The sequence below is a fragment of the Microtus pennsylvanicus genome, chromosome 10 (assembly GCF_037038515.1).
Source record: "Microtus pennsylvanicus isolate mMicPen1 chromosome 10, mMicPen1.hap1, whole genome shotgun sequence".
Classification (NCBI taxonomy): Eukaryota; Metazoa; Chordata; class Mammalia; order Rodentia; family Cricetidae; genus Microtus; species Microtus pennsylvanicus.
In genome coordinates, this window is record NC_134588.1 from 53,592,106 (window position 1) to 53,619,193 (window position 27,088).

General features: G+C 37.0%; 1 protein-coding gene across 4 annotated transcripts in view; it reads right to left on the reverse strand.

The window, feature by feature from the left end:
* Rabgap1l (RAB GTPase activating protein 1 like) overlaps positions 1–27,088 on the reverse strand; it is a 599,727-nt gene that overhangs the window by 426,929 nt on the left and 145,710 nt on the right. For all 4 annotated transcript variants that reach the window (XM_075988370.1, XM_075988369.1, XM_075988371.1 and 1 more), the window contains 2 exons: positions 13,294–13,387; positions 4,864–5,014 (listed from right to left, as the gene is read on the reverse strand). In XM_075988370.1, the coding sequence (XP_075844485.1) occupies positions 4,864–5,014; positions 13,294–13,387 (245 nt within the window). The remainder of the gene's footprint in view (positions 1–4,863; positions 5,015–13,293; positions 13,388–27,088) is intronic.

Consider the following 27,088-nt stretch of genomic DNA (forward strand, 5'->3'; position numbering starts at 1 on the left):
TCAACTGTATCATATATGTCATATAATTACAGAACTGCACATACAATTCTGTAATAAGATGTAACATTCAAATTGCCCTAAAATATACAAAGCCTCCCCCACAACAAATGGCTCAGACTATGTGAAAACGTGACTACTACTCAGTGGTTCCTCATGCCAGTAATTAAGACTTCATCATCATTCCAAAAGCTTTGAATTCTATTTGTTTGTTTATATAGGGGCAAATGATAGACATCCTCTGAGATCGCCTCAAAAGTTATGAAGAACGCTAGTTAAGCAAGCAATAATGAAAGTCTCAGTAATAATGAGTTTCTGAAGAATGGTTTCAGACAAGGGTGGTTAATAACTCTCAGGGAATTCCTCAGAGGCAGTGTTACCCTTGGCCCAGGCTGAAAATCACAGGCAGGAATGGCAAATCACATTTGACCATTATGAAAATCCAAGCTTATTCTCACAGACAACAGACACACCCATCTTGAAAGAAGCATAGAGTTAGGAGCTTCAGTTCTGTTCTACTGGTTCACGCAGAAGGCTCATGCACACTTCACATGAGTACAGAACAGGCCTTCATTAATTATAAATCTTCATGAACATCTGCACATTAGGAAGAAGAGAGGGCCTGCTTTTTTTTCCTTGGCTTCTCATTTAACAATTAATTATTTATTTTTAAAGAATCTTTATACCAGACCAAAGGCAGTAAAGCCTGTTTAACAACACTAAATGATGTCTGTTACCTGAAGCCTAGACAACCACCTTAGGCTAGCAAACTCGTGGATCTTGGAAGAGAACCTACAATACCACAGTACTAAATCTGCATAATTCATAACCACATTCTATATACATATCCCTATATCCACAGATGAGTTTGGTTCACTTGCCTCATAAAGAAAATTTCTCTTTGAAACAGATGGAGACCATCATACAGAAAACACTAACAATAAAAAAGAAGAGAAAAAGAGATCATGTGGTACCCAGTAGCAACTGATATATCTTCAACACAATTCTTGCACTTAATGTTCAATCATTATGGAAGAGGAAGGCAAAAGATTGTAAGAGCCAGAGGGACAGGAAGTTTGCTGTGAGACTATGTGAGGCTGTACCTATGAAGTCTAATCAACACTGCTGCCAATAAGACCTGAATAACAATGACACCAACAGATGGAAATTAACAGTAACAGGAGAAAGCTCGTGGAGTTCCCAATCATAAACATGCTGGGGAATGCTGAGTGAGAAATGGTCTTTCCCCGGGAAGAGTGAAGAGCCCCCCAATTAGCTATCCAATACCAAGCGGTCAGACCTAAGATCCTATACACACAGGTGAGATTATATTATTGAACAGGTTGTGTTTATGTATTTAGGAGTGTGTGTGACAGCAATAAAGGAAGAGGCCATGAGAGAGGTCATGCATGGGAAGGGTTGGAAGGAAAAAAGAAAAGAGGCAAGTGATGTAATTATAATTTCCAAAACTTACTATGAATAAAAAAGTGTTAATGGTCTATAGCTTTCTAAACTTTTCAACCTAATGGGTTCAAATATGACTCCTATTTCTTAGATTGTAAAAATACAAATCACATCACTAGCCAGGCAGCAACTGGGAAGCAAAAAAAAAAAGGAGGAGGAGGAGGAGAAGCATGATTACTTGAGTTTGCATCCCCAGTGTCCATGTAAAAGGTTGAGCATAGCCATGTGTGCCTGAGATCCCAGGACTGGGGGGTGGAGATCAGAAGGGTCTGGAGACTTTACAGGAAAGCGGGTCTAGCCAAATTGGCAATCTTAGTTAGGGTTACCATTCCTCAACATGACTAAAAAGCAAGATGAGGAAGAAAGGGTTTATTTGGCTTACATTTAGGTATCACTGCTCAACACTGAAGGATGTCAAAACAGAAAGTTAAACAGGGCAGGAATCTTAAGGCAGGCGCTGATGCAGAAGCCATGGAAGAACACTGATTAAGAGCTGTTCAGCCTACTCTCTAATAGAACTCAGGACCACTAGTTCATGGATGGCACCACCCATATGGGTTGGGACCTCCCAATAAATCACCAATCATGAAAATGTCCTACAGGCTTATCTACAGCTTGATTTTATGAAAGAATTATCTCAACTGAGGATCCCTCCTCTCTAATGACTTAGTCTGTGCCAAGTTGGCATAAAACTTGTCAACACAATGAGAGACGCTGCTCAAAAATAAGGTGGAGAGCAATAGATAGGTTCCTAATGTCAATTTCTGACCTCTGCACATAACAAAGGGGAGTGCTCACCTGAATTTATACATATACAGCCCTCCCCAACAATCACACAAAGCTTCTTACATCTCCACACTTAGTAACCTGAACTGAGAAATTGTACATTTAAAACTTGTATAGAAAGCTACAGAGATTGTGGAATAAAATGGTAAAAGTACAAAGATGCATCAACTTCTGATTTATAAATTAAAATACTTAATGGGGCTGGAGAGATGGGTCAGTGGTTAAGAGCAGTAACTTCTTCTAGAGGACCTAGGTTCAATTCCCAGCACTAACACGACAGAAAACAACTGTTTGAAATTCCAGTTCCAGGAGATTCAACACTCTCACACAGACATATACACAGGCAAAACAACAATGTACAGAAAAAAATAATAAATTGTTTAAAAAGAACACTAAAAAAGTCTAGAAATATAGTTGAATTGTAGTCTCATTTATGGTGCCTTGCACTGTTATGCAGACACCACTAAGAGAAAGAAAGAACAAAGAAAAAAGAAAGGAAAGAGAGAGAAATAAAGTTGACTATCATAGGGAAAATAGGTAATATATTAGCCTAAATGCAGCAACACATTTGATGGTAGGGGTTGAAAAGAACGATACACTTCTATTTGGATCTACCCATCTTTTTCAGATACAATAAAATGAAAACCATTAAAAATTATTTAGAAACAAATTTTCAAATTACTGTGTCATAATATGCTAAAATATATTAAAATAATGACCTATATTGATGATTCTCCATATAGAGCTGCATAGAAAAAAGAGAATGAGGAAGTCTTTAGGTATAGAATATAGATAAATGACTTTTAGGAAAGAGAGAGAAAGGGAGATATCAGATATTCTTAACAGATATGGTGTTTATTTGGGGAATGATAAAAATGATCTTGCAGTCCTCCTGGCTACCATAAAGTTATTCTAAAGAGATAAACATCAGAATTTTCCCAGGAGCTGGGAGAAGGAAAAGACTAGGGCAGTGATGCAAGCCAGAGAGAAAACTTCCTGAGAGAGTGAGATCTCCCAGGAAGAAATGTCATACACTTCTAACAACTTTTCATACCACGTTACAAGAAAGAGAACCGAGTAAATGAAAGGTCACTAATGGGCAAAACCATACCTTGACAGACTGCTTAGTTTAACTGTGGCTTCTCTGAACCCAAATTTCATGTCAGGACCCTGAAGATGGACTCTGGGAGGTCAATGAATTTATTCCTCCAGTGTGAATAAACTTGAAACAAAGGACACACTACTTCATTTTGCTAAATTGTATAAAACTTATGACACCAGCTACTAATCAAGGGTGACCACAAGTAGAAGATTTTACTAATGTATATACACCTTAGACTTATGCATTCTATACAGGCTGCCATCCTTATATCTCTTTCAGGTTATGGCCCCAGGTTACACTTTGTACAAGGCAGGAGACCACAAGTCTGGCCACTTGGGCAGATAGGAGATTTATACAGCAAAGATATTATCACCATTTCTTAAATACACCAGTGTACTTCTCTTCAAATAGTTTCTACCATGGTTTATCTTGCCCATCTGACAAAATTACACTTTTCCTGATAAAAGTACAAGGGATTTAATGGAAGACAAGAACTTAAAGATATGTGGGATCCTGCACTGCCTCCCTGAGCTGTACGATAGAAGCATGTGGTTTGATTGGGGATGGGCCTAAAGGCTGGTTATAAGTCAGGACTGTCTCCTTTTGTTATAGGAATGCAGCCTAACTGGAGGTCAACCTGAGTGAACAATCATCAGCAAAAAATTTCTCCACAGCCTAAACTTAAATTATGATATGAAGTTTTAAATCCTACAGCTTCCACAAGCTTGGTTAGTACACTATGTATCCTCATAAGTATACTGGAGACACTGCTCCCTTAGCTAAATTCAACTTAATATAACTTAATATTTTGTAAGCAAGTTTACTAGCAAAGTTTATAATAGCAATTTTATTAGTTCAAGTTTGTAGGGATAAGTCCCGCCCCTTAGGGGGCGTGTTCGCCTCGGGCTAATGTCTGCCTATAAATTTGGCGAGCATGCTCCGAGCTGTCTCTTCTACTTTCCTGGTCTCCGCGGGAACGGTGGTTCTGTAAGTCTATTTCTACATTAAAACTATATATATTTTTACAAACTGTCTGCATTCGTTTACGCCGCTACATTTTGGCGTCCAACGTCGGGCTATTTTGCCCCTGACACAAGCGGGTAGCCCGCTAGCTAACACAGCACCCTCCGGGGTGCTGTTTGTCAGTTCCTGACTCGGCCCCAGTGCCGAGTCCGAGACATACTAGGCCACACAGGCCCATTCTGCCTGCCTTGGCTAAGTTTTGCAGCGGAACCCCACTGCCTGAATTAGCAGAAGCTCAAGTACCTGCGGTTTTGCAACACAAGTTTCTTCATCAGAACTTTAAAATAAAACCAAGATATAAAGTGTTTAAAACTATTATAGACATTGTTTACCACTATCCTGCAAGTATTTAGAACAGAATAAAATACTGACAGGATACCACTGACATAGTTTTAAAGATATTCAAGGTACTGATCAGTTACTGGAGCTTTGAAAAACATGATCCAATGTTTTTCAATGATCAGGAAAATATTACTAAAAGAATGTCCTACCTTTGTGATAAGAATTCGGTAACTATCCAGCATTGCCTGGTTGTCATGGCATTCTGCTAATAGCTGCCATACTTCTGCCCTTAATGCCTCAGGAACACCACTCTTTACCAAAGTGTGTAGCCCTTTCGGCCGGGTACCAAGGTTACTGTGCCTGAGGAAAGAAGAAGATAAATCTTTCACAATCCATGCCCTGAACTGCTACTGTTATGGAAAGAATATTTATCAGTTTATTTAAAAGTACAATCCTGGATCAAAAGAAAATTGGCTGGGAGCACTAAACAAAAATAGTGGTTAAACATCAATGAAATCATTATTTATTCCATCCTATATTTTGAAAAGCCATGTTATACCATCTTTAGGCAAAGGTTTTTTTTTCCACTGTATCATTTCTATTTTTTAATGGTTCTATGATGATTACATATTACCATATATATTTGGTTTTGGTTTATATCTAAGATATTACTACATAAAAAAGAACCATTTAAATCCCCTGACATGGTTGTACAGTAACTTGAGTGTGTTGCCAGAGAAAGAGTTGAGATATTGAAGCCTTTCAGACCTTGACAGTATCCACGTCTTTATAGGCAGACTAAGCCTGGCCAAATGTAAAACATGGGTCCTATGTTACAGGAATGCAAAGGCAAATTCAGTTTCTTACAGTCCCTACATCTCGACCCAAGGATGGCCTGGGAAGCTGCATGTCTTGTTCACCTAATTTCGAACACTTTGTTTCAGTTTAAACTTAAGCACAAAGGACCATCTAGATTCAAAATACCCAAGGTGAACCTTATGCTAAGAAGAGTTCCTGTCAGTTCTAGATTTGTCTTGCTGGCCTCTTTGAACTACAAGCACTCCCTAAAATGAGGACTTAACTCATTCCTACAAACACCAAAACCTACACAAGTACATCTTGCTAGAGGGACTTCTTATGCTATCAGTCTTATCCTTTTATCAAGGGCTGTTTAGAATCAGAGCAGAGTCAAGCTGTTGTCTAAAGTCAATGTTCACATAGTAGCTATGCTATCAAGCTCAACAGCCAGCTGGTCAAAAAAATGAATACAGTTCCAGTCTCATGAATCCAAGTCCATTCTTCACCACCTTCCTAACCTAAGAGGTATAGTTCAGGCTTTTTGTGCTCAGACATTTCTCATTTGCTGCTCACTATGTCAAAAAGCTCACCCTGATGCAACCACCCAATTCCAAAATTTGATAATGTATCCCAATTTGAACTAACACACCAGGCTCTAATCTCAAGTTTTAAAACTGAAAAGTCAAGGAATCCATATGTCTATTTTATATAATTGGTATCCCACATACTTCTCCAAATTATGCACACTCTTCTATCATCAGCCCAGACCCAAATTTTGGCATCTTCTTCTGAAAATGTGTTCAAAAGGTTTTTTTCCCCCTACATATTGTCATAATCTACATACTTTGAAGAAAATCATACTGTTTCAAACTTACATAATAAGTAAAAGTAAACTTATCACATCAGGATTTTGTGTAAATCATCACATTTATGGCCAATCTGCTTTCATTCATCTAAATGTTTTTGCTGAGAGGATTGGGACAATTAGAGAAGAGAATCTGGTAAAATTGGTGGACTCACATAAAAATGAAGTAAAAAGATTAGAACATAAAAGAATTAACATTATTAAAAAAGATACTTATGCCTGGTAAGGGACAGGATTCAAAATAGTATAAAGGCATTATGTTCTATACAAACTATCTTAACCTACTTTTAAACATGAAATAAATTTGGAAGAACATATGTAATGCATATATTTATGTATGTAATATATATATGTATATATGAAGAAACTCCTTTAATTTTTAATTTTCATATTCTTTTAAATTGATTGCAATGATGCTAAATTCTTGTGTAAATATTAATTACATAATCATTTGTATAATTGTACTCACGCATATTATTTATATAATTATAAAATATATAATTAAAATTAGCTTTAATTATTTAAAGTAACTTTGTATATTTAAATAAAATTAATTTTAATTAGCGGGGACAAACATGTTTAATACATTTCACAAAATATGACACAAAGAAAAGTACTAATTATGCTTGAGAAGAAGAACTGAATAAACTATTTGATGCCTGGAACTTCCTAGAAGCTCTTTTTATCATTATCCAACTGAATCTAAGACTACTTCAAAATATGTCTTTCATAATTCAATGTATGACATTGATTATACTTTTGTTTCAAAAAAGGTATAGTTTGAAGTTAGTTGAATTAATGGATTCTATAGGTAAGCTAATTAAAAGCAACAGTTTGAGTACAAAAGTGTCTAAGTACATTTCCTTGAAGCTGAAGGAAATACTGTAAATTACTAATTATATAATATATAAAGTTACAGAAGAGAGATTCAAAGTAATTAGATAAGCAAACCATGATCTCTAACAATTCAAAAAGGTACCTACAAGTAAACTCATGTTTGACTGGTTTCTCAAGAAAGCCCTCTAACGTCTCTGAGTGATGATTCAGCAGTGTGATTTTTCAGAAGTCCTGCATACTCACTATCTACTTCTTCCCCACATACATTTTCCAATTCAGTTCAGCAGGGCTGCTCTGTCTCATCCCAACATCTTCCCATGTCACTAAGCTCAATGGGTATTTTCAAGCCCTCCAGTGCTGACTATTCATTTTCTTGACCTTTCACTGTTTCCCTAGAAATCAATGATGGTGGTCTTATCCACCAATGATTGCTTCTCTACTCTTGTCACCAGTAATCTAATTCTGTTGCTGTCTTGTTTATATGCATTATTATTCCATGTCTTTGGTGTACCTGGGGTTCAACAGCACCCTAAAATCAGTCATGTCCTCATTCTTCTCTCAAAATCTGATTGTTTTCCAAGATTACCTCAACTTCAGTGATTACCACCATAATCTATCCACACTAAAAATCTAGTTGATACTGTTGATAACACTCCATCCCACAGCTCATCCCTAGCCCATTATCACACCTAACAAATCATATTTTCTTACCCTCTAACAAGCCCCTGAACTTTACTCACTATCATCACCAATTTTCTCTACCCTACACTTCTGCAACAGCCTCCTAATATACATTCATTCTTTACAATACTTCTAGCATTGTAGGCCAAATGAAAAAAAAAACAATAAGCTTAATTAAACAATCTGTTAGAACAGACTCTGTATAATGATTTACCCAGAATTTTGAAACTTCAGGTCATACATATAAATATACTCATTTATACATATGGATACACATATTAAGGTTACTAGTCAACAGTCCAAAAAAACATTTCTGCTGTATTAAATAATTCAATTCAATCAACATTCTACTGCTACCTGATCCTCAGGCATTTGTTTGGTGAGGTATAATAAAAATTCTTTTTTCTCTGCCATTAAAACTCTAGATACTCTTTATCTTACAGGCTGATATTTCTAGAAAACTGGGTCACTTATAATATTATAAATTAACATTCTTACTTTGCTGGTTTCCATAGAACAAAACTGCAATTAAAACTATCTAAACATATACTTACTTAAGAGATAATTACTTCTGGATATTTAGCTAATTAGTAATGGATATACTACCACTAATTACAAATGGATATATATATATATGTATATATGCATATATATATATATATTAAACCATGGAAAGTTTAAATAAATTAGTTTTTTTTAAAAAAAAACACTTTATTCCAACATGGCGAACAATGAGAGCTGATGAGACGCCAAGGACAATGGCAAGGGGTTTAGATCCTACGTAATGTGCTGGCTTTGTGGGAGCCTACCCAGTTTGGATGTTCACCTTCCTAGATATGGACGGATGGGGGAGGACCTAGGACTTACCACAGGACAGGGAACCCTGACTGCTCTTTGGACTGGAGAGGGAGGGGGAAAGGAGTGGGGGGAGGGGGAGAAGGGTGGGAGGAGGGGGAGGGAAATGGGAGGCTGGGAGGAGGTGGAAACTTTTTTTTCTCATTTTCTCAATAAAAGAAAAAAAAAACATTTTATCTTTTGGTTGTAAGCCTAGCCTTTAATGGCTGAGCCATCTCTGACTCCCCATGAGAGGCCTTACACTTTCTGAGGATTGGATGGGGGATAGGTGGGGGAAGCTGGTGGGGAAGAAAGGGAAGAAAGGAGGAAGGGGGAAATGTGGTTGGTATGTAAGATGAAAAAAACTTTTGGATAAAAAAAAACTTAAAAAAAACATTTTATCACTATTGTCCAAGTAGGATGTGCGCACAGTGAAATAGAACAATTTTGTAGAGTGGGTTCTTTCCTTCCTCCTGAATCCCATGAAATAGAACAATTTTGTAGAGTGGGTTCTTTCCTTTTTCCTGAATCCCATGAAATAGAACAATTTTGTAGAGTGGGTTCTTTCCTTTTTCCTGAATCCCATGAAATAGAACAATTTTGTAGAGTGGGTTCTTTCCTTCCTTCCTGAATCCCATGAAATAGAACAATTTTGTAGAGTGGGTTCTTTCCTTCCTCCTGAATCCCATGAAATAGAACAATTTTGTAGAGTGGGTTCTTTCCTTCCTTCCTGAATCACATGGATTCAGCAGACCAAATTCATGTCCTCAGGCTATTAGACGGCAGCACCTTTACCTGCTGAGCCATCTCACTGACACAAAAGTAATTTATTAACTAACCAATGCTTTCAATATTTCTAGTAAAAAAAAAAGACAACATATAGCCATTGCTTGGATGGACACTAAGAACAGCCATCAGGAACAGACAACTAACCACATGTGCTGAGTCTGCCCTATAATCAAGATAGATATCTAATACAATAACAGAATTAGCATATAAACCAAATATATACTATCTACACAATAATCATTTTCAAATTTTGTTGTGTTTTGTTTTAGTGGCGCTGGGGATTACAAATGCTAAGTAATACTCTACAACAAATCCAAAACCCTAATCCTTATAACAAATACACACACACACACACACACTTAGAGTTTAAGAGAATGTTAAAACAGTAGCTTGGCACAGTTTTTAAAATTCTCATAATGGTAAAAATTAAAACTGAAATATCAAGACAAATATCAATAAGTAATTGGAATTTCTACTCCCCACACTAGCAGGTCCTAAATATGCAGAAGCTGCATACACAGTATAAGAAACAGGCACAGTGTTGGCCTAATACACAAAAACTTCAAGACAGAGCTCAAAAGAGAAAAGAAAGAAAAGAGGGAGGAGAGAGAGAAGAAGAACAAAGAAGGGGTAAGAAAAACAGGAGGAAAAAGAGGAGGAAAGAAATCAAGAAAATGGATAAATTAAAGTCATTAATAAGGTGAAATATATGATTACTTATTGTCATTTTTCTATTTTGTATATATTCAAACTTTCCACTGGGTCCTATAATATTTGCAATAACCATTTATATAATATAATACGATTATCATTTTAAATGTATGTTTGCCTTTATAACATGATAAAGTATAAACTAGCTCACATGCCATCTCTAAATCATCAGTGTCCATGGAGTCCTAACAAATATCATTAAACAAAAAAGACACTGAGTAAGTGAGTCAGTGGTTAATGGTTTTAAATTAAATGTTTTTTAATTGGTTAAATGGTTAAGTTAATTGGTTTAATGTTGTAAAACTAAAATAAGAGCCAAAACAAAAACAAAAAAATACAGATATATAAAGTGTTCATGGAGTTGAATCAATGTAAACGTGTAAGAGAAATAACTCATGCATGGGTACTTTCAATCACTATTCAATAAATAGATTTTATTATTCCTCTGATGGCTAAGTTGAGTATCTTTTAAAACTCAGCTATTCATCTGGAAATATTTAGAAATTTTGCCTCTATTTCTTATTTCTTCATTCTGTGCCAGGAAGCCATATGTCTACCTTTACATTGCAAGTGCTGACAATTAATTCAGCAAACCCTGAAATCAGATGCTGTGTCATCCTACTTTACTCTTTATTTGTAAAACTGTTTTGGATGTTATAATCAATGTGTATTTCATATAAATTTTAGGACCAGCTTAGTAGCTATAAAATACTGAAGCTTTCCTGAAAAGATAGGTTACTTAGGAAACAACTTCAATCTCACTAATATTGATCCTGTCATTCCATGGGCTCTTTGAGTGCTTCAAAGCAGAGACAGCAGTTGGCTAGATTTCAATATAAGTGTTTCATGGCTTTTTTGTTTTATATGTTTTGTATGTTTTATGTCTTCCATCTCTGACTTTTCATTGCTAGTATATTAAGTAGAATTAGTGTTCACTTTATAATCTGTAAGATTGTAAAATGAAGCCAGGAGTAGTGGTACATGGATGGCATTAGTCCCATTACTCAGGAAGCAGAGGCAGGAAGAAATCTTTGAGTTCTAGGCCATCCTTGTCTACAAGCCAAAGCTACATGGTAAGGTTCTATCTTAAAAAAAGAAAAATAAAGTATATAAAGCAAAAGTTAGGTTTTGTTTATCTGCTTGTTTTATACAAACCTTTTGATTTTTTAAAAATGAAAATTATGTTTCTGAAAATTAGATACCATTTTATATCCTCCTTTCAAATCTTCTTTGCCTTTTCCTTCTGTAAGAAAATTACATGAAAAAAATGAGAATAACTAACCAATAACTGATTTGACTTAAGGCCCATTCCATAAGATGTAACCCATACCTGACGCTGCTTGGATGACCAAGGATCTGAGACTAGCTCAGGGACCTAGGGTAAAATAGAGGAAGGAAGGAAGGAAGGAAGGAAGGAAGGAAGGAAGGAAGGAAGGAAGGAAGGAAGGAAGGAAGGAAGGAAGGAAGGAAGGTTGGTTGTGACAAAATCACTCCTAATGGCATACTCATAGATCAGTGCTTTGCTCAGTCATCACCAGAAAATCTTCCTCTACAGTAGATGGGAAAAAAAATATACAGACCAGCAACAAGACATTACACAGAGTGAGAAACCTTAGAACACAAAGCCTTATAGGACCCATCCTATCCCTCCGCTCAGATATCAGGGAACCCCAAGGAAAAAGAGGAGAAAAGAATGTGAAGAGCCAGAGGGAATAAAGGATACCATAAAACAAGTCCCTCTAAATTAACATGAGCAAAGTTCATAGGAATTCACAGAGACTTAAGCAACATACACAGGGCCTGAATAGGTCTCTCTGTTTATATATGGCTTCGAGCTTACTGTTTTTATAGGATTCCTGAATGTGAAAACAAGTAGGTCTCTGATTTGTGTAACTTATCTTGGTCTCTTTCCTGTCTGTTGGTGTGTCTTGTACAACTTCAATGTGATAGTTTTTATCTTATTTATCTTGTTGTTTTTCTTCTGGTGATGATATGGTAACTTAACAATTTATTTTCATATACTGACCCACACTTGATTACCCAAAATAAACACCATTGCTCTGCTTTACTTTCCTTTTTCTCATACATCACTGAATTTGATATGCTCTTACTATTGTTGGGCATATGTTCGTAAGGCATACTTGACTGCGATTTTGTAACAATATTTTAACTTGGTATTGTGATCAGTGTATGTTACTGTCATAAATTAAAATAATTACTTAAATTCAATTACATTAATTGAAAATAATTACCCTCTATATTCTGAGAAAGGCTTATAAAACTTAACAGTCCACCTTTTATAAATATTTGATGGAATTTTATAATTAGGCTTTAAGCTTTCTTTGAGAAAAAAAATTTAAGCAGTGTTGGGCATATAGCTTAGTTGGAAGAATGGCTGATTAGACTAAGTCCCACATTGCATGAACTACACCGGCTGGTACACCAGTGATGCTAAATAGAGGAAGAGGAATGAGAAGTTCATGTTATCCTTGGCAACATTTAAGATCAGCTTATGAAACACCTTCTCAAAAAAAAAACAAAGAAAAGGAAAGAAAATTATATTAATAAAAAAAAAGTAATTGGATGATACCAAACCATTTGGGTTATTTCATTTCAAGTGAACTTTGGCACTTTAGACTTTATCCAGAAATTGTTCATTTCACCTGGCTTTCAAAGTTTGGGTGGGAAAAATAACTTCTGAAAGGAACTAAATAGAGCCCATACTGGGGAAAGATCTAGAAGGCCAACACATGAAGGGCATCAATAAACCACATTTTGATTTCTATGTTATTAAATATATCAAGGGTCCATGTAATCAGCTAGTAAAGGTCCTTGCTGTTTAATACTAAAGACCTGAGTTTGGTACCTAAAACACATACAAAGATGGAAAGAAAGAATTGGATCCACAAAATTGTCCTCTGAGCACCATACACATATACACATACACCCTCAAACACACTATCATACATATAAACACATTAAATAATTTAAGATATACTAAGATATTAATATAGCTTTTAATATTACAGTTTGAAATTTTATTTACTGACAAATTTTTAATTAGTATAAAAATTAACACAAAATATGTAATTATAAATTTTGAATAAGAAAAATAAATACTTACCATCTTCCTAACAATTCTCCCCAAGAATAGAGGATCTTCTCAGGACAGTCTTTTGACACATCACCTGTTCCACTTGAGAGTTCATTATCACTCTCTACAGGAGAAAAAATATATACATTATATAAATATAAGAACTTCCAAATCATAAACCATAAGACATGGCTATGTATTTACAAAAGGGAACACTAAGTGCCCAAATAAACTGTCAAATAGTTTTATGAAAATTCTCATCTGCAGATAAAACTCTAAAGACAGTTATATTAAATAGATTTATCCAAAGACAATAGTTTAAAGCAAGTTGTTATATTAGAAGATGGCAGAGTGAGAGGTGTTGGGTCTCATTCCTTCCCTCAAATAGTTCATCTACCATATTAACTTGAGAAAACGCTTGGGATGCCCAAATAGCAAAGAGAACTAAACAAAACCCGAATGACAGGGTATGAGGGCAGTCTCACTCCAAAAGCACTCCCTTCTCCCTTTTCCCCATGGCACACAGGGTTGGAGAAGGTTACCCAGTCCCCACAATTTCTGGGGGGGGGGGGGAAAGAGAAAAAAAGAAAGAAAGAAGGAAGCCAATTTCACAAGATGCTCAGAGGCTCTCTGACTAGAGCTGAATAGAATGGCATGGCATGGCCACCTGATACATACAAAGAAATGAAGACATAGTACATAGATTGTGATGATACTCTTATTGTTCCTGCCATCTGGGACACGTATCAGAGACAACAGCCAACACTGGCCCGATAAATATGTTAAGTATACATTAAAACAAAGTAAACATTTGAAAAAGCTAAAGATTTTGTAACAGGAAGAAATTTACACCTGGTGAAAAGTGCTGAGAATAAGTTACTGACTATTCAGTGCTCAGCCCCAGAAGATTTCACAGACACCATAACCTGGGCTCAGGAAACATGGATGAAGAAACAGGGGAAGAAAGAATGTTAAGAGCTGCCAGAGGTGAAAGAATGCTGAGAGCAGCTGTTTTCTGGAAGTGATGAGGTTGATGTGCAAGTGATCTCATAGCAGCTGTAGCTACCTACAGAGGCCTGAAGAACACTAAACCATCAACATTTTACCATAGATGGAAAGGGGTACATGAGATAGAGAAAGGGAATATTATGGACATGATTTATCTAAATTATAAAAGGGATTTGGCAAAGAACTAAGGAAGGCTAGCAAAGTACTGTCCTAATAATACAAGATAGTTTTTAAAATTGTCTATCTGACCACAAGTACCAAGATTTATCAATGCTGCTCCAAATTGGTAAGCAGCTCCCACAAAAGGATCTATGTTAAAAAAACAGAACCTCTGAAGATACTACAAAAGACAATAAGCCAGCATAAAATAATTCACAGATGGGATATACAAAACATTCGTTTAATTAATAAAGGTCCATTTGGGCAGGCTAAAAGACTTGGTCATAGCCACTCACAAATTCAGAAAAATCAAAACATATGTACATACAGAGAAAAATGCTTAACTATTTTAGAGTACTAACAGATAAGACCTGGGATATTCTATTTAAAATCTGAGCACAGCTCTGTGTAATGGAGTGAAGACAAGAGTATGACCCACTCTGTAAAGAGCTCACATACACAACTTAGAAGTTAATAACAAATTCATCATAACAAATAGAAATGAGGTCTTATTCTAAAGGTAAAGCAAATAAAGTTTCACTGGTATGAGAGGAATAGTGAGTGCTAGCACAAACCACTGAAGATTCAGTACTACAATATCCTAAAGAACCAACCACATAAACAAGTATCCCATATAATCCTACATTACCACAGAAATTTAGGCACTTTTGAGAAAAGAGAATATTAAAAGTTACAGTGAAAAACAAACTATACTTAGATTATATCAGGTAAATAAATAGAAGTTGTCCTAATTAACAGATTCGTAGTAAGTCTAAGTATTCATAACCTGGTATTCAATTAGGAAGTATATAAGACGACACCATCTTATTCTGATCCACAGGAAATAAGAGGATGTGAAGATTCCAAAGTAATTGATGACACACTGTACACGCTAAATTCAGAAGATAAAAAGGGAGAAAAAACAAACATTCACGGACATCTTAAACTCTGAGTATAATAAAAATCAAAAGTACTGTGATAAAAGAATTATTTGGATTCTTATTAGTCTTGGTGATAAAGGAATGCCTAAGCATGAAACAAAATAAGATGCAACAAAAATAAAGGAATATATCTACCTATAAGTGTAAAACTTCAATTACTTAATGCATAAAAGTTTCCAACATATTGCAAGGGGTTATTTTCTCCAACATACTACAATTTTACTAATAAATAAAGTATAAACCTCTAGAAATTGAGCCAAGACAAGAACATAGTACAGAATTTCTCGAAAATATGATTATCTGCAACTAACAGAGACTGATTAATTCACCCTATGTCTATTTGCTCATTAAACATTTTTTCTTTACTCAAGTAATTCAGTCAAATATATTCAGGAAGTAACAGAACATGAAACTCATAACAACATATGTGTAGACAGAGACCAAACACCAAACCGCATTTAGATTGTTGTAAATCAGGGCCTGGCATAAAAATAGGAAATAAAACTCATTTCTAGTCCTTTGTAAAATAAAAATTAGTGTTAGAGATGTTCAAGCATGTAACCTCAAACTCTGTGGACTCCCAGATCAACAATACTATACTGAATTAAAAAGAAAGAAAAATGTTTTTGTGGAGAAATTCTGTGAAGATAAATTGAGACAATTTTTATAATAAATTTACTTAGTACCCTGTACATTGTGGATGAACAATAATTTTCAGCTATTTTGATGTTCAGTGTTATCTCATTTTCTGGTATCCATGGTTAGATCATGAATCATAAAACATTAAAATTCTGATGTGGTGAATGCGATAGAAGTGGCTGTTGAGTATGGTTGTGGCAAAGTGGTAGCAGTTCTTACTCTATGAGCATCTCTAAGTTGACGCACCATTTCTAAATTCATTGGCTTAAACCCTTATAGTTGCTGTGTTATCTTATTGTTGAATTGAGCTTATAAAGCTAACCCTCATACATTTTCTAAATTCTTCTAAGAAATTAGCTTGTAAGTCAGGTGGGTACTAGTACATTGGTTGTGAACTCAGCCTTCAAATTTAAGGAAAGCTAGATGTCAATCAGATGTCTTAACAATGAACACCTTGCCCCCAAACTATAGACTCATACATCAAATTGCCTCTTTAGTCTTAATTTTATGGGCACGCTGACACCAAACTTTTAAATCATGATCCATAGATTTATTTTCCAGATTCTTGTTTCATAGCATCACTATAACAACCTGCGTAAGGAGGACTGGAAGCTTTACATGAGCCAAGAAGTGGGTTGGGGAAATGGCTTAGTGGGTAAAGGCATTTTTGCTGAGCCTGACAATGTGAGTTCAATCCACAGGGCCCACGTGCGGGAGGACAGAACTTATTCTCTCAAGTTGTACTGTGACCTTCATATGAATACTATGGGATGTATGTGCACACACATGCACAACATAATATATAAAATAAAAATATGAATAATGAAAAAAGAACATAGTACAATACATAATACATAAAATATAAGCACTCAATGAAAATAATAAATAAAACTCCACTGTAATCTTAAATGCAAAATAAAACAAACATATTGGCTAGTTAAATTGGGAAAATACAGACAAAAGTATAGAGGAATCAAAAAGAAGGTAAATGGAAATGGGAGGTAGCTTAGTGATAGACCATTTGCCAAACAAGTGTGAAGTCCTGTGTTTAATCTCCAGCCCTATGACACTAGTGGGGAGTGGAGGGAAAGAGAGGAGAGCAACAGAGAGAAGAAAAGGGAGAGGATAAAAAGGGGAAAGAATGGGAAGAGAGAGGAAGGGAAAGAGGAAAAGTGAGGAATGGGGGAAAGGAGGGAAAGAGGCTCATATTTAAGCAATAGCATTCCTTTATGGGTGAATGCATATTGTCATGACTGCTCCAAGTGATGACGACAATGAATGTTCTAGCACCCCCTCTAAGGCTCAGGGGACATTACAGAATAGGGACAGAAAAGAATGTAAATGCAAGAAGTCAGGGAGAAGGAACAGGAAATTCTACTTCCTGGGTATGATACAGCTATCACAACCACAAACTTACAGCAGCTTGCAATTGCCTGCACTGGGCTCGCACACAAAGGAGCCTGTCAACAGCCAGGCATGGATGAAGGAGTTCAAGGGTCACTACCCCTTCCAGCTGAACTTCTGGCTACAGATATATTCTGGGATAGAGAAGTGGTTGCCTTCAGTTGTTTTTTTTTTTTCTTTCTTTCTTTTTTTTTTTTTTTTTGCCTTCAGTTGTATATCAACTACTGAACCCATCAGGATCACATGAGTACTATGCCCTTAACTACACAGCCCAAGTTAAACCCACTGGATCTAAAAGCAAAACAAAAGACATGGATTGAAATGGGATTCCCCTCTGTATCCAGTGAATACCACTAATTAATAAAGAACCTGTTTCGGCCAGTGGCTAAGTAGAACAGAGGTAGGCATGGAAAACTAAACTGAATGCTGGGAGAAAGAAGGCAGAGTCAGGCTAGGTGGTGGTGGCGCACGCCTTTAATCCCAGCACTTGGGAGGCAGAGGCAGGTGGATCTCTGTGAGTTCGAGGCCAGCCTGGTCTACAAGAGCTAGTTCCAGGACAGGAACCAAACCCTGTCAAAAAAAAAAAAAAAGAAGGCAGAAAGGCAGAGTCAGAAGTCAGAAGAGAAGCCACAGAGCGGCTGCAGGAGACAGACACGCTGAAACTTTGCTGGTAGGCCACAGCCTGATGGTGATGCACAGATTAATGAAGATGGGTTAAATTAAAACGCAAGAGTTAACTAATAAGAAGCTAAGGTTAAGGGACCAAGCAGTGATTTAATTAATACAGTTTCTGTGTGGTTATTTCTGGACTCTGGGCAGCCAAGAAAGAAAAAAATGAAGGGCGGTTGGAAACACACCTGTGGCCTCCTACTACAATGGATATGAGGAATGAACTTGTAAGGAGGCAAGGTGTTGCTAGAAATACAAAGAAAATCTAGAAAAGCTGGACAGTGATGATACACATTTTTAATGCCAGCACTCAGAAGGCAGAGGCAGGAAGATCGCTGAGTTTTGAGGCCAGCCTGGTGTTCAGTGCAAGCTCCAGGACAGTCAAGGTTTCAGACAAACACCATCTTAGAAGAAAAGAAAAAAGAAGACCTAGAAAAAGTGGAGGAAAGTAAGCACAATAAATTATATACTGGTAAGAAATTGTAAAAGAATAAATTTAATTAATAAAAATTAAATAAAAAGCATGTGTTTATTTAAATCCATATTATATTTGATCCAGGAACTTCCACTTCGAGAATCATACCTTCCAGAAATACACATACACAGAGACCAGAAAGATCCATGTAGGAACCAGTGCGCAACTGGAGCCGCCATCTTTACTTTCGGCTCCTGGTCAGAAGTTTTGATATCTGTGGAGATGTCTACGTCTAAGCACTCAGCCAGCTGCTGGTGCCTGGAGTCCCATGTCAAAGTCATAGATGACATCTGGGGTCCTGGAAGGCTTTCCTTCATGCCTGCAGCCCTCACTCAGGGTTTCTAGTGGAAACTCTCTGACAACACAGATGTTCTGTCCTGTGTCCATCCAGGACATGCTCAGTGCACCACCACCATGATCTCCAGGAAGTATGGCCAACACGCTTGTGATGGACACAGGACACCGGCCTGGACATTGGCCTGCTCATCTTCAGTGATTATTCTGATCAACACTTTTTTTTCTTTCTATGATTAACATGCATGTAGTATGTAAATAATGGGCTTGGATCAAAAAATCCCCAAAGTTATTCCCTTCTGTGATTTATTCCCAAAACTCACTCATAGAGCAATAAAGCCTTTTATTCATAATAAAAAAGAACTTTTATTGTGACAATGCTTGTAATAATAAGAAATTGAAAACTAATGATAGTCTATTAACACAAGTACTTTAGATAAACTATAGCATATTTGTTCAAATTAAATGGAGAGAAACACAAAGCGAGTCCACTAAAATCAGGAATAAGACAAGGCTGTCCACTCTCTCGATATCTCTTCAACATAGTACTTGAAGTTTTAGCAATAGCAATAAGACAACAAAAGGAGATCAAGGTGATTCAAATTGGAGGGAAAGAAGTCAAACTTTGGTTATTTGCAGATGATATGATAGTGTACATAAGTGACCCAAAGAACTCTGTCAGAGAACTCCTACAAGGGATAAATACCTTTAGTGATGAGGACACAAGATCAACTCAAAAAAAAAAATCAATAGACATATGATGTGGGAAGGTCATTTGTCAATCTGTTGTTTCATTGGTTAATCAATAAAGAAAACTGCTTGGTATGATAGGTCAGAAAATTAGGTAGGTGGAGTAGACAGAACAGAATGCTGGGAGGAAGAAGGCAGTGAGGTAAGACACCATGCCTCTCCTCTCCAAGCCAGACGCCATGCATCTCCTCTCTGGTCAGACGCAATGAAGCTCTGGCCCAAGGTGGACATAGGCTAGAATCCTTCCCGGTTCATTGTGGTTGGATTTATATTGAGGTCTTTAATCCATTTAGACTTGAGTTTTGTGCATGACAATAGATATGGTTCTATTTTCATTCTTGTACATGTCAACATCCAGTAATGCCAACACCATTTGTTGAGGATACTTTTTATTTTCCATTGTATAATTTTAGCTTCTTTGTCAAAAACTGGGTGTTCTTAGGTGTGTAGATTAATATCTGGGTCTTTGATTCAATTCTGTTGGTCAACCTCTCTATTTTTTATGCCAATACCAAGCTGTTTTTATTACTGTAGATCTGTAATAGAACTTGATGTCAGGGATGGTGATGCCTCCGAAAGTTCCTTTATTGTATAGAATAGTTTGGGCTATCTTGTCTTTTTTGGTTTTTTCCATATGAATTTGATTATTCTGTCAAGGTCTATAAAAAAATTATGTTGGGATTTTGATGGGGAGTGCATTGAGTTTATAGTTTGCTTTTGGTAGGATTGCCATTTTTACTGTGTTGATCCTACCTATTCAAGAGCATGAAAGATCTTTCCATTTTCTGGTATCTTCTTCAATTTCTTTCTTCAAGAACTTAAAGTTCTTGTCATATAAGACTTTCACTTCTCTGGTTAGTGTTACCTAAAGATATTTTAAGTTATTTGTGGGTATTGTGAAAGGTGATGTTTCTCTGATTTCACTCTCAGCTTATCACTTATGTATAATATGTCTGTAGTGGTGTTCTTGCCACACCTGCTAGCTTATGCCCCGAAATAACAACACACAAATTATATTCATTTAAACACTGCTTGGCCCATTAGCTCTAGCCTCTTACTGGCTAACTCTCACATCTTGACTAACCCATTTCTAATAATCTGTGTAGCATCAGTCTTACCGGGAAAGATTCAGCCTGTCTGACCTGGCAGCTTGCTTCATGGCATCTGGCTCAGAGAGCAGAGCTATCACGTCTGCCCCTGGAGAGGGGAGCATGGCATCTCTGCTCCAGAAAGCAGAGCTGTCGAGTCTGAGCTCACTTCCTCTTCCTCCCAGCATTCTGTTCTGTTTACTCCACCCACCTATGTTCTAACCAATAAAATGGGCCAAGGCAGTTTCTTTATTAGCCAATGACCTTCCTCCATCAAACCTCAGAGAACAGAAAGTGAGTAGTAGTCTTCAATGCATTGGCACAGGAGACTACTTCCTAAAGATAACCCCAGTAACACAGACACTGAGAGCAACAATAAGTAAATGGGACCTCCTGAAACAAAGGACACAGTCAATTAAGACAAAATGCCAGCCTACTGAATGGGGAAAGATCTTCACCAACCCCACATCAGACAAAGGATTAATCTCCAAAATATATAAAGAACTCAAGAAACTAGATATTAAAATTCTAAATAACCAAATTAAAAACTGGGATACACAACTGAACAGAATTCTCAACAGAAGAATCGCAAATGGCCAAAAAGATACTTAAGGAAATGTTCAACATCCTTAGCCATCAGAGAAATGCAAATCAAAACAACTCTGAGATATCATCTTACACTTGTCAGAATGGCTAAAATCAAAAACACCAATGATACCTTATGTTGGAGAGGATGTGGAGTAAGAGGAACACTCATCCATTGCTGGTGGGAATGCAAACTTGTACAACCACTTTGAAAATCAGTATGGCGGTTTCTCAGAAAATTGGGAATCAACCTACCTCAGGATCCAGCAATACTACTCTTGGGAATATACCCAAAAGATGCTCAATCTTTCTACATAACCATTTGTTCAACTATGTTCATAGCAGTATTATTTGTACTAGCCAGAACCTGGAAACAACTTAGATGTACCTCAACTGAAGAATGGATAAAGAAAATGTGGCACATTTACACATTAGAGTACTACTCAGCGGTAAAAATCAATGACATCTTGAATTTTATACGCAAACAGATGAAATTAGAAACACTAACCTGAGTGTGGTAACCCAGATCCAAAAAGATGAATATGGCATATACTCACTCATAAGTGGATACTAGCTATAAACAAAGGACATTGAGCCTATTGTTCATGATCCTAGAGAAGCTAAGTCATAAGGTGAACCCAAAGAAAAACATATACGTGTGTGTGTGTGTGTGTGTGTGTGTGTGTGTGTGTGTGTGTGTGTGTGGAAACTGGAAACAGACAAGATTGCCTGATAAAATTGGGAGCATGGGGTTGGGGGAGAAGAGAGGGTAGAAGAAGAAGAGAAGGAAAGAAGGGGAGAGTTGAGGGGAACTTGATGAAATGGGATAGTCAAGATGAAGGAAGGACAGAGATGAGAGCAAGGAAAGAAAGAGATATCTTGATTGAGGGAGCCATTATAGGGTTAGCAGAAACCTAGCTCTAGAGAAATTCCCAGGAATCCACAAAGATGGCACCGGTGAAGACTCTAAGCAATAGGGTAGAGGTGGCAAGTGATCTTGATTTGCCCTGTAGTCAGACTGAGGAATACCTTAAGTATCACCATAGAAACTTCATCCAGCCACCGATGGAAACAGAGGCAAAGACCCACATTGGAGCACTGAACTGAGCTCCCAAATTCCCGTTGAAGAGTGGAAAGAATGAGAATATGAGCAAAGAGGTTAAGACCATGATGGGTTCACCCACTGAAACAGTTTGAGCTCATAAGTGCTCACCAACTCTAGCCAGACTGGGAAGGAACAAGCATACAACCAAGCTAGTCCCTCTGATGTGGCTGACAGTTGAATTGCTGGGGCAGACTGAGGGGCCACTGGCAGTAGCACCAGGATTTATCCCTACTGCATCTACTATCTTTTGGGGATCCTGTTCTCTTTGGATATATACCTTGCTCAGACTAGATATAGTAGGGAGGGCCTTGGAGCTTCCCCAAAGCAATGTGCCTTACCCTCTCTGAGGATTGGATGGGGGTGGGGTTGCAGGGTGTGTGGAAGGAATAGGTGAAGGGAAAGGGAGGATGGGAGTGGGAACTTGCACTGATATCTTTTAAAAAATTTAATAGGTAAAAAAAATCTACACAAGTCAAGTATGCTAATCCAAACATCTGAAATGCAAATGTTCCAAGATTATGACACTCAGAGTTTCTCAGTTGAGAGCATTTCAGATTTTGGATTTCCAAATTTGGAATGGATAACCAATAAAGACAAATATCCCCCAGATCCTAACAACGCCACATAATCTTAAACACTTCAGGTTGAAGCATCATATAAGGAACACTGAATCTCTATGCAGTAACATGAAAACCATCTACAATAGCAAGTTTGTGATGAGAAGGAAGTTTGGGATCAGCATTATTTAAAGCCAAAGACCTTTAAAAATTGGTGAATTTTTAAAATTCACATTTAGCATTTGTCTTTCTTTATAGTAAGCACTAAGTAAATATTTTTAGAATATAGTTTTCATTTTTAATGCTATACTTCTGGAATATTCTAAGAATTTAAAAGTATGGATAATGATGAAACAGGGATTTTTCTTTTGAATAGTCTCTATTGCCATATATAGTAAAAATATATTATTTTAAACCCTTACTAATGAGTCACAAAATTGTCACTGATAACAGCAATGAATTTTCTTTCTGGCAATCTCCCATTGCTTTCCATCCCAACAAAGAAATCATAACCTTAGAAAAACAAACTGCCAGAAGAAAGACACAAAAAGATAAAAAGAAATAAACAATTTTTAAATAAAACCTGATTCCTTGGAAATAATTACAGACTAAGTGGCAGTAAATAGAAGATAAATATTTGAAAGAAATAAAAGAATTTAGTCAAAGAAGACATGGTTCCTAGTTTGCTCTTCTGTTGCTGGGATAAATACTATGACTAAATGCAAGTTGGGGAGAGGGGGGCTTATTTCATCTTATCTTTCAAGTAACGGCCAGGCAGAAAACTCAATGTAGAAACCTGGAAGTAGGAACTGAAGCAGGGACCACGCAGGAACACTGCTTGCAGTCTCACTCCAGGTTTACATTCAGTGACTTCTACAGTTAGGCCAACTCTACAGGTATGGTACAACCCACAGAGGCCTTGGCTCTCCAATATCAATTAACAATAAAAAATGCCCCGCCCAGCCGGGCAGTGGTGGCGCACGCCTTTAATCCCAGCACTCGGGAGGCAGAGGCAGGCGGATCTCTGTGAGTTCGAGACCAGCCTGGTCTAAAGAGCTAGTTCCAGGACAGGCTCCAAAACCACAAAGAAACCCTGTCTCGAAAAACCAAAAAAAAAAAAAAAATGCCCCCCCAAGTAAGTGCCAACAGGCAAATTTAATGCCAACACTTCTTCAATTGAGTTTCTCTCTTCCCATTTTTGTCAAAATGACAACCAGGATTAGCCATCACAATATAGAAAGGCTTATACTGAATATTTTCCTTTTAAAAAGCAGAAGGAGACGGAGCACGAGCAAGGAACTCAGGACCGCGAGGGGTGCACCCACATACTGAAACAATGGGGATGTTCTATCGGGAACTCACCAAGGCCAGCTGGCCTGGGTCTGAAAAAGCATGGGATAAATCCGGACTAGCTGAACATAGAGGACAATGAGGAATACTGAGAACTCAAGAACAATCGCAGTGGGTTTTTGATCCTACTGCACGTACTGGCTTTGGGGGAGCCTAGGCAGTTTGGATGCTCATCTTAGGAGACCTGGATAGAGGTGGGCGGTCCTTGGGCTTCCCACAGGTCAGGGAACCCTGATTGCTCTTCGAGCAGATGAGGGAGGGTGACTTGATCGGGGGAGGGGGAGGGAAATGGGAGGCGGTTGCGGGGAGGAGGCAGAAATCCTTAATAAATAAATAAATTAAAAAAAAATAAAAAGCAAACTTACTGTAGGCTCAATGTTTTATAGACATTCCCTCATTTAATCATATGTATCACTTAAAGAGTTTGTCCACTCTGCGAAGGACAAAACTACTGCACAGTAGGGATAGTAATTTGTTCAAGGTTTCTCTAGAAATGACTGACAGATAGAGTTTAACCTTAGCTGGAATCCAGAGTTAAATTTTCTTTTTCTTACAGTTATCTATAATATATTTTATAGAAAAGGCTATACTTGGCATTTAGAAGATACCAGCATGTAAGTCAAATGCCAACTTCTATTAAACACTAAGAGCCAGAGAAATAAATAAAAAGGCAAATCCATTTAAGGCAGCATGACCATGAAACACTAACATCTGGGCCAGAGATCAATATCAATGGATGCAAAAAGTGTCATTTCCTTTTGTCCAAAAACAGTGAAATTAACATTTTAGTAACTCCAAAATGTGTACCAGACCTATCTTCTTTGCTGCAAAAAATCTATAACCATGAGTTTCTAAATACTTATTGACTGACATGCTAGAGAAAAAGAAGTGAAACTTTGTACTGTATAAAGTAAAACAAAATTCTTACATAAATGTCAGACAAACGCAGAGGGGTAAAAAAGAAGAATGAAAAAGATACAAGACCAAAGGACAGCAAAACATACAGACAAGACATCAGAAAGTAGAAGGACAGAGAAAATGCAAATACAAAAATCCGGTTTCCTATCCCATCTGTATGTACTAAAAAGTTTTGACTTTCTCTTGAAACAGAGGTTAGGGGGTTACTCTTTCCACACTATGCTAACTGTTCCCCATTTTAGGTCTATTTCACTGAAGATAAGTAGATATGAATGTCATAAATGGTAAGACATATATTGAATATATATGAATATTTAAACTTTCCTCCATGAGTAAAACATGGAAGGAAAAGTTAATACAAACAGAGAAAAACATGTACCTTAAAAAAAAAACAGTAATCTTAAACAGAGTCAGTTTTCTTTATAGGTGTAGCCCCCAGTAGATTCACCATGCTCTAGTGGGCAGGTCCATGCCCAGGAGGCATGGATTGAACTTGCTGGCTTAATTTTAAAAAGAAAAACAGAATATAAAGTTGTAGGGGTAGAAAGATAGTGGTTGGTCTGGGAGAAGTTAGAGGGAGGAAATAAGGATGAAGGTGAATATTATCAAAATATATTTGATCCAGGAACTTCACTTCTAGAATCTTAATACTTACCAATAAAATACTTTAATTACAATAAAGTTAATTTTAATAAAATGTGTAGTTTTTAAATCAGTGACCTTCAGTATACAGGAATGCTATGGAATATTCTTAAGATGTGTGTTACATTTATTTATGCTGTGGAACATCTGTTTTAATAATGCAAATATGTGCTGAATTCTTTTATGTTGCATTCGTTTAACTTTGTGAAGCCATCTTACTTTGTTTGTCTAAAACAGCTGATTGTCCTAATAAAGTGCTGAACAGCCAATAGCTGGTCAGAGAAAGGATAGGCGGGGCTGGCAGGCAGAATAAACAGAAGGAGAAAGAGAAGATAAGAGAAGATGAAAAGAAGGGGACAGCCACACAGCCAGGCATGGAAAAAGAAGGAAAGAAAAGATGTACAGAAACAGAGAAAGGTGAAAGCCCAGAGGCAAAAGGTAGACAGGATAATTTAAGAAAAACTGGCAAGAAACGAGTCAAGCTAAGACTAGGCATTTATAACTAAGAATAAGCCTCCATGTGTGATTTATTTGGGAGCTGGGTGGTGGGCCCCAAAAAGAGTAAATAGTTTAAAAAAAATCAACACAGGCACTTGCATGTAGACATAATAAAGGGAACTGGATTTGATAACATCATTGATATCTCATAAATATAAAATAACTGGGAGAAAAAACTGGAAAGAGAAAGGTGAGGAACCAGATAATTTCCCTAAAAACATGCAAGCTACCAAGTTTGAGGACTGTAACTTAGAAGAGCATTTTATCTTTTGACTATGTGTGTGCTGTAAGGATCCCTCATAGATTTAAATGAGTTACATGAACTTGAAAACAGTCTCAAAGACCTCTGCAGAGTTAGAGGAGCCTTCTGAGAGGATATAACTAATTTAGGGAATAGCACACAACATATTTCACACCTTTCCATGAACACATTCCCCAGTTTCTTTTCAGTATGTCTGTCTACTTCAAAAAGGCAGAGTAAAATAGTACACTTAGAGCAGCATTAGGCCATGCAACCAGAACACTACTTTCTCAAACTTAAGCATGTCTGAAATAGAAATGACATCTTAATCTCAAAACAGAAAAATAACGAAGTGAAAAAGTTTACAAAGTACTAAACACAGAGCCTGGTACATACACCACGGCACCTAAGTTTTAGCTACCTAATTCATTACTGTTGCAACTGAATTCCTAGTTTTCTGCCTAGCACTTCAAAGGAACTGGAAAAGCATTTCAAGTTTCTT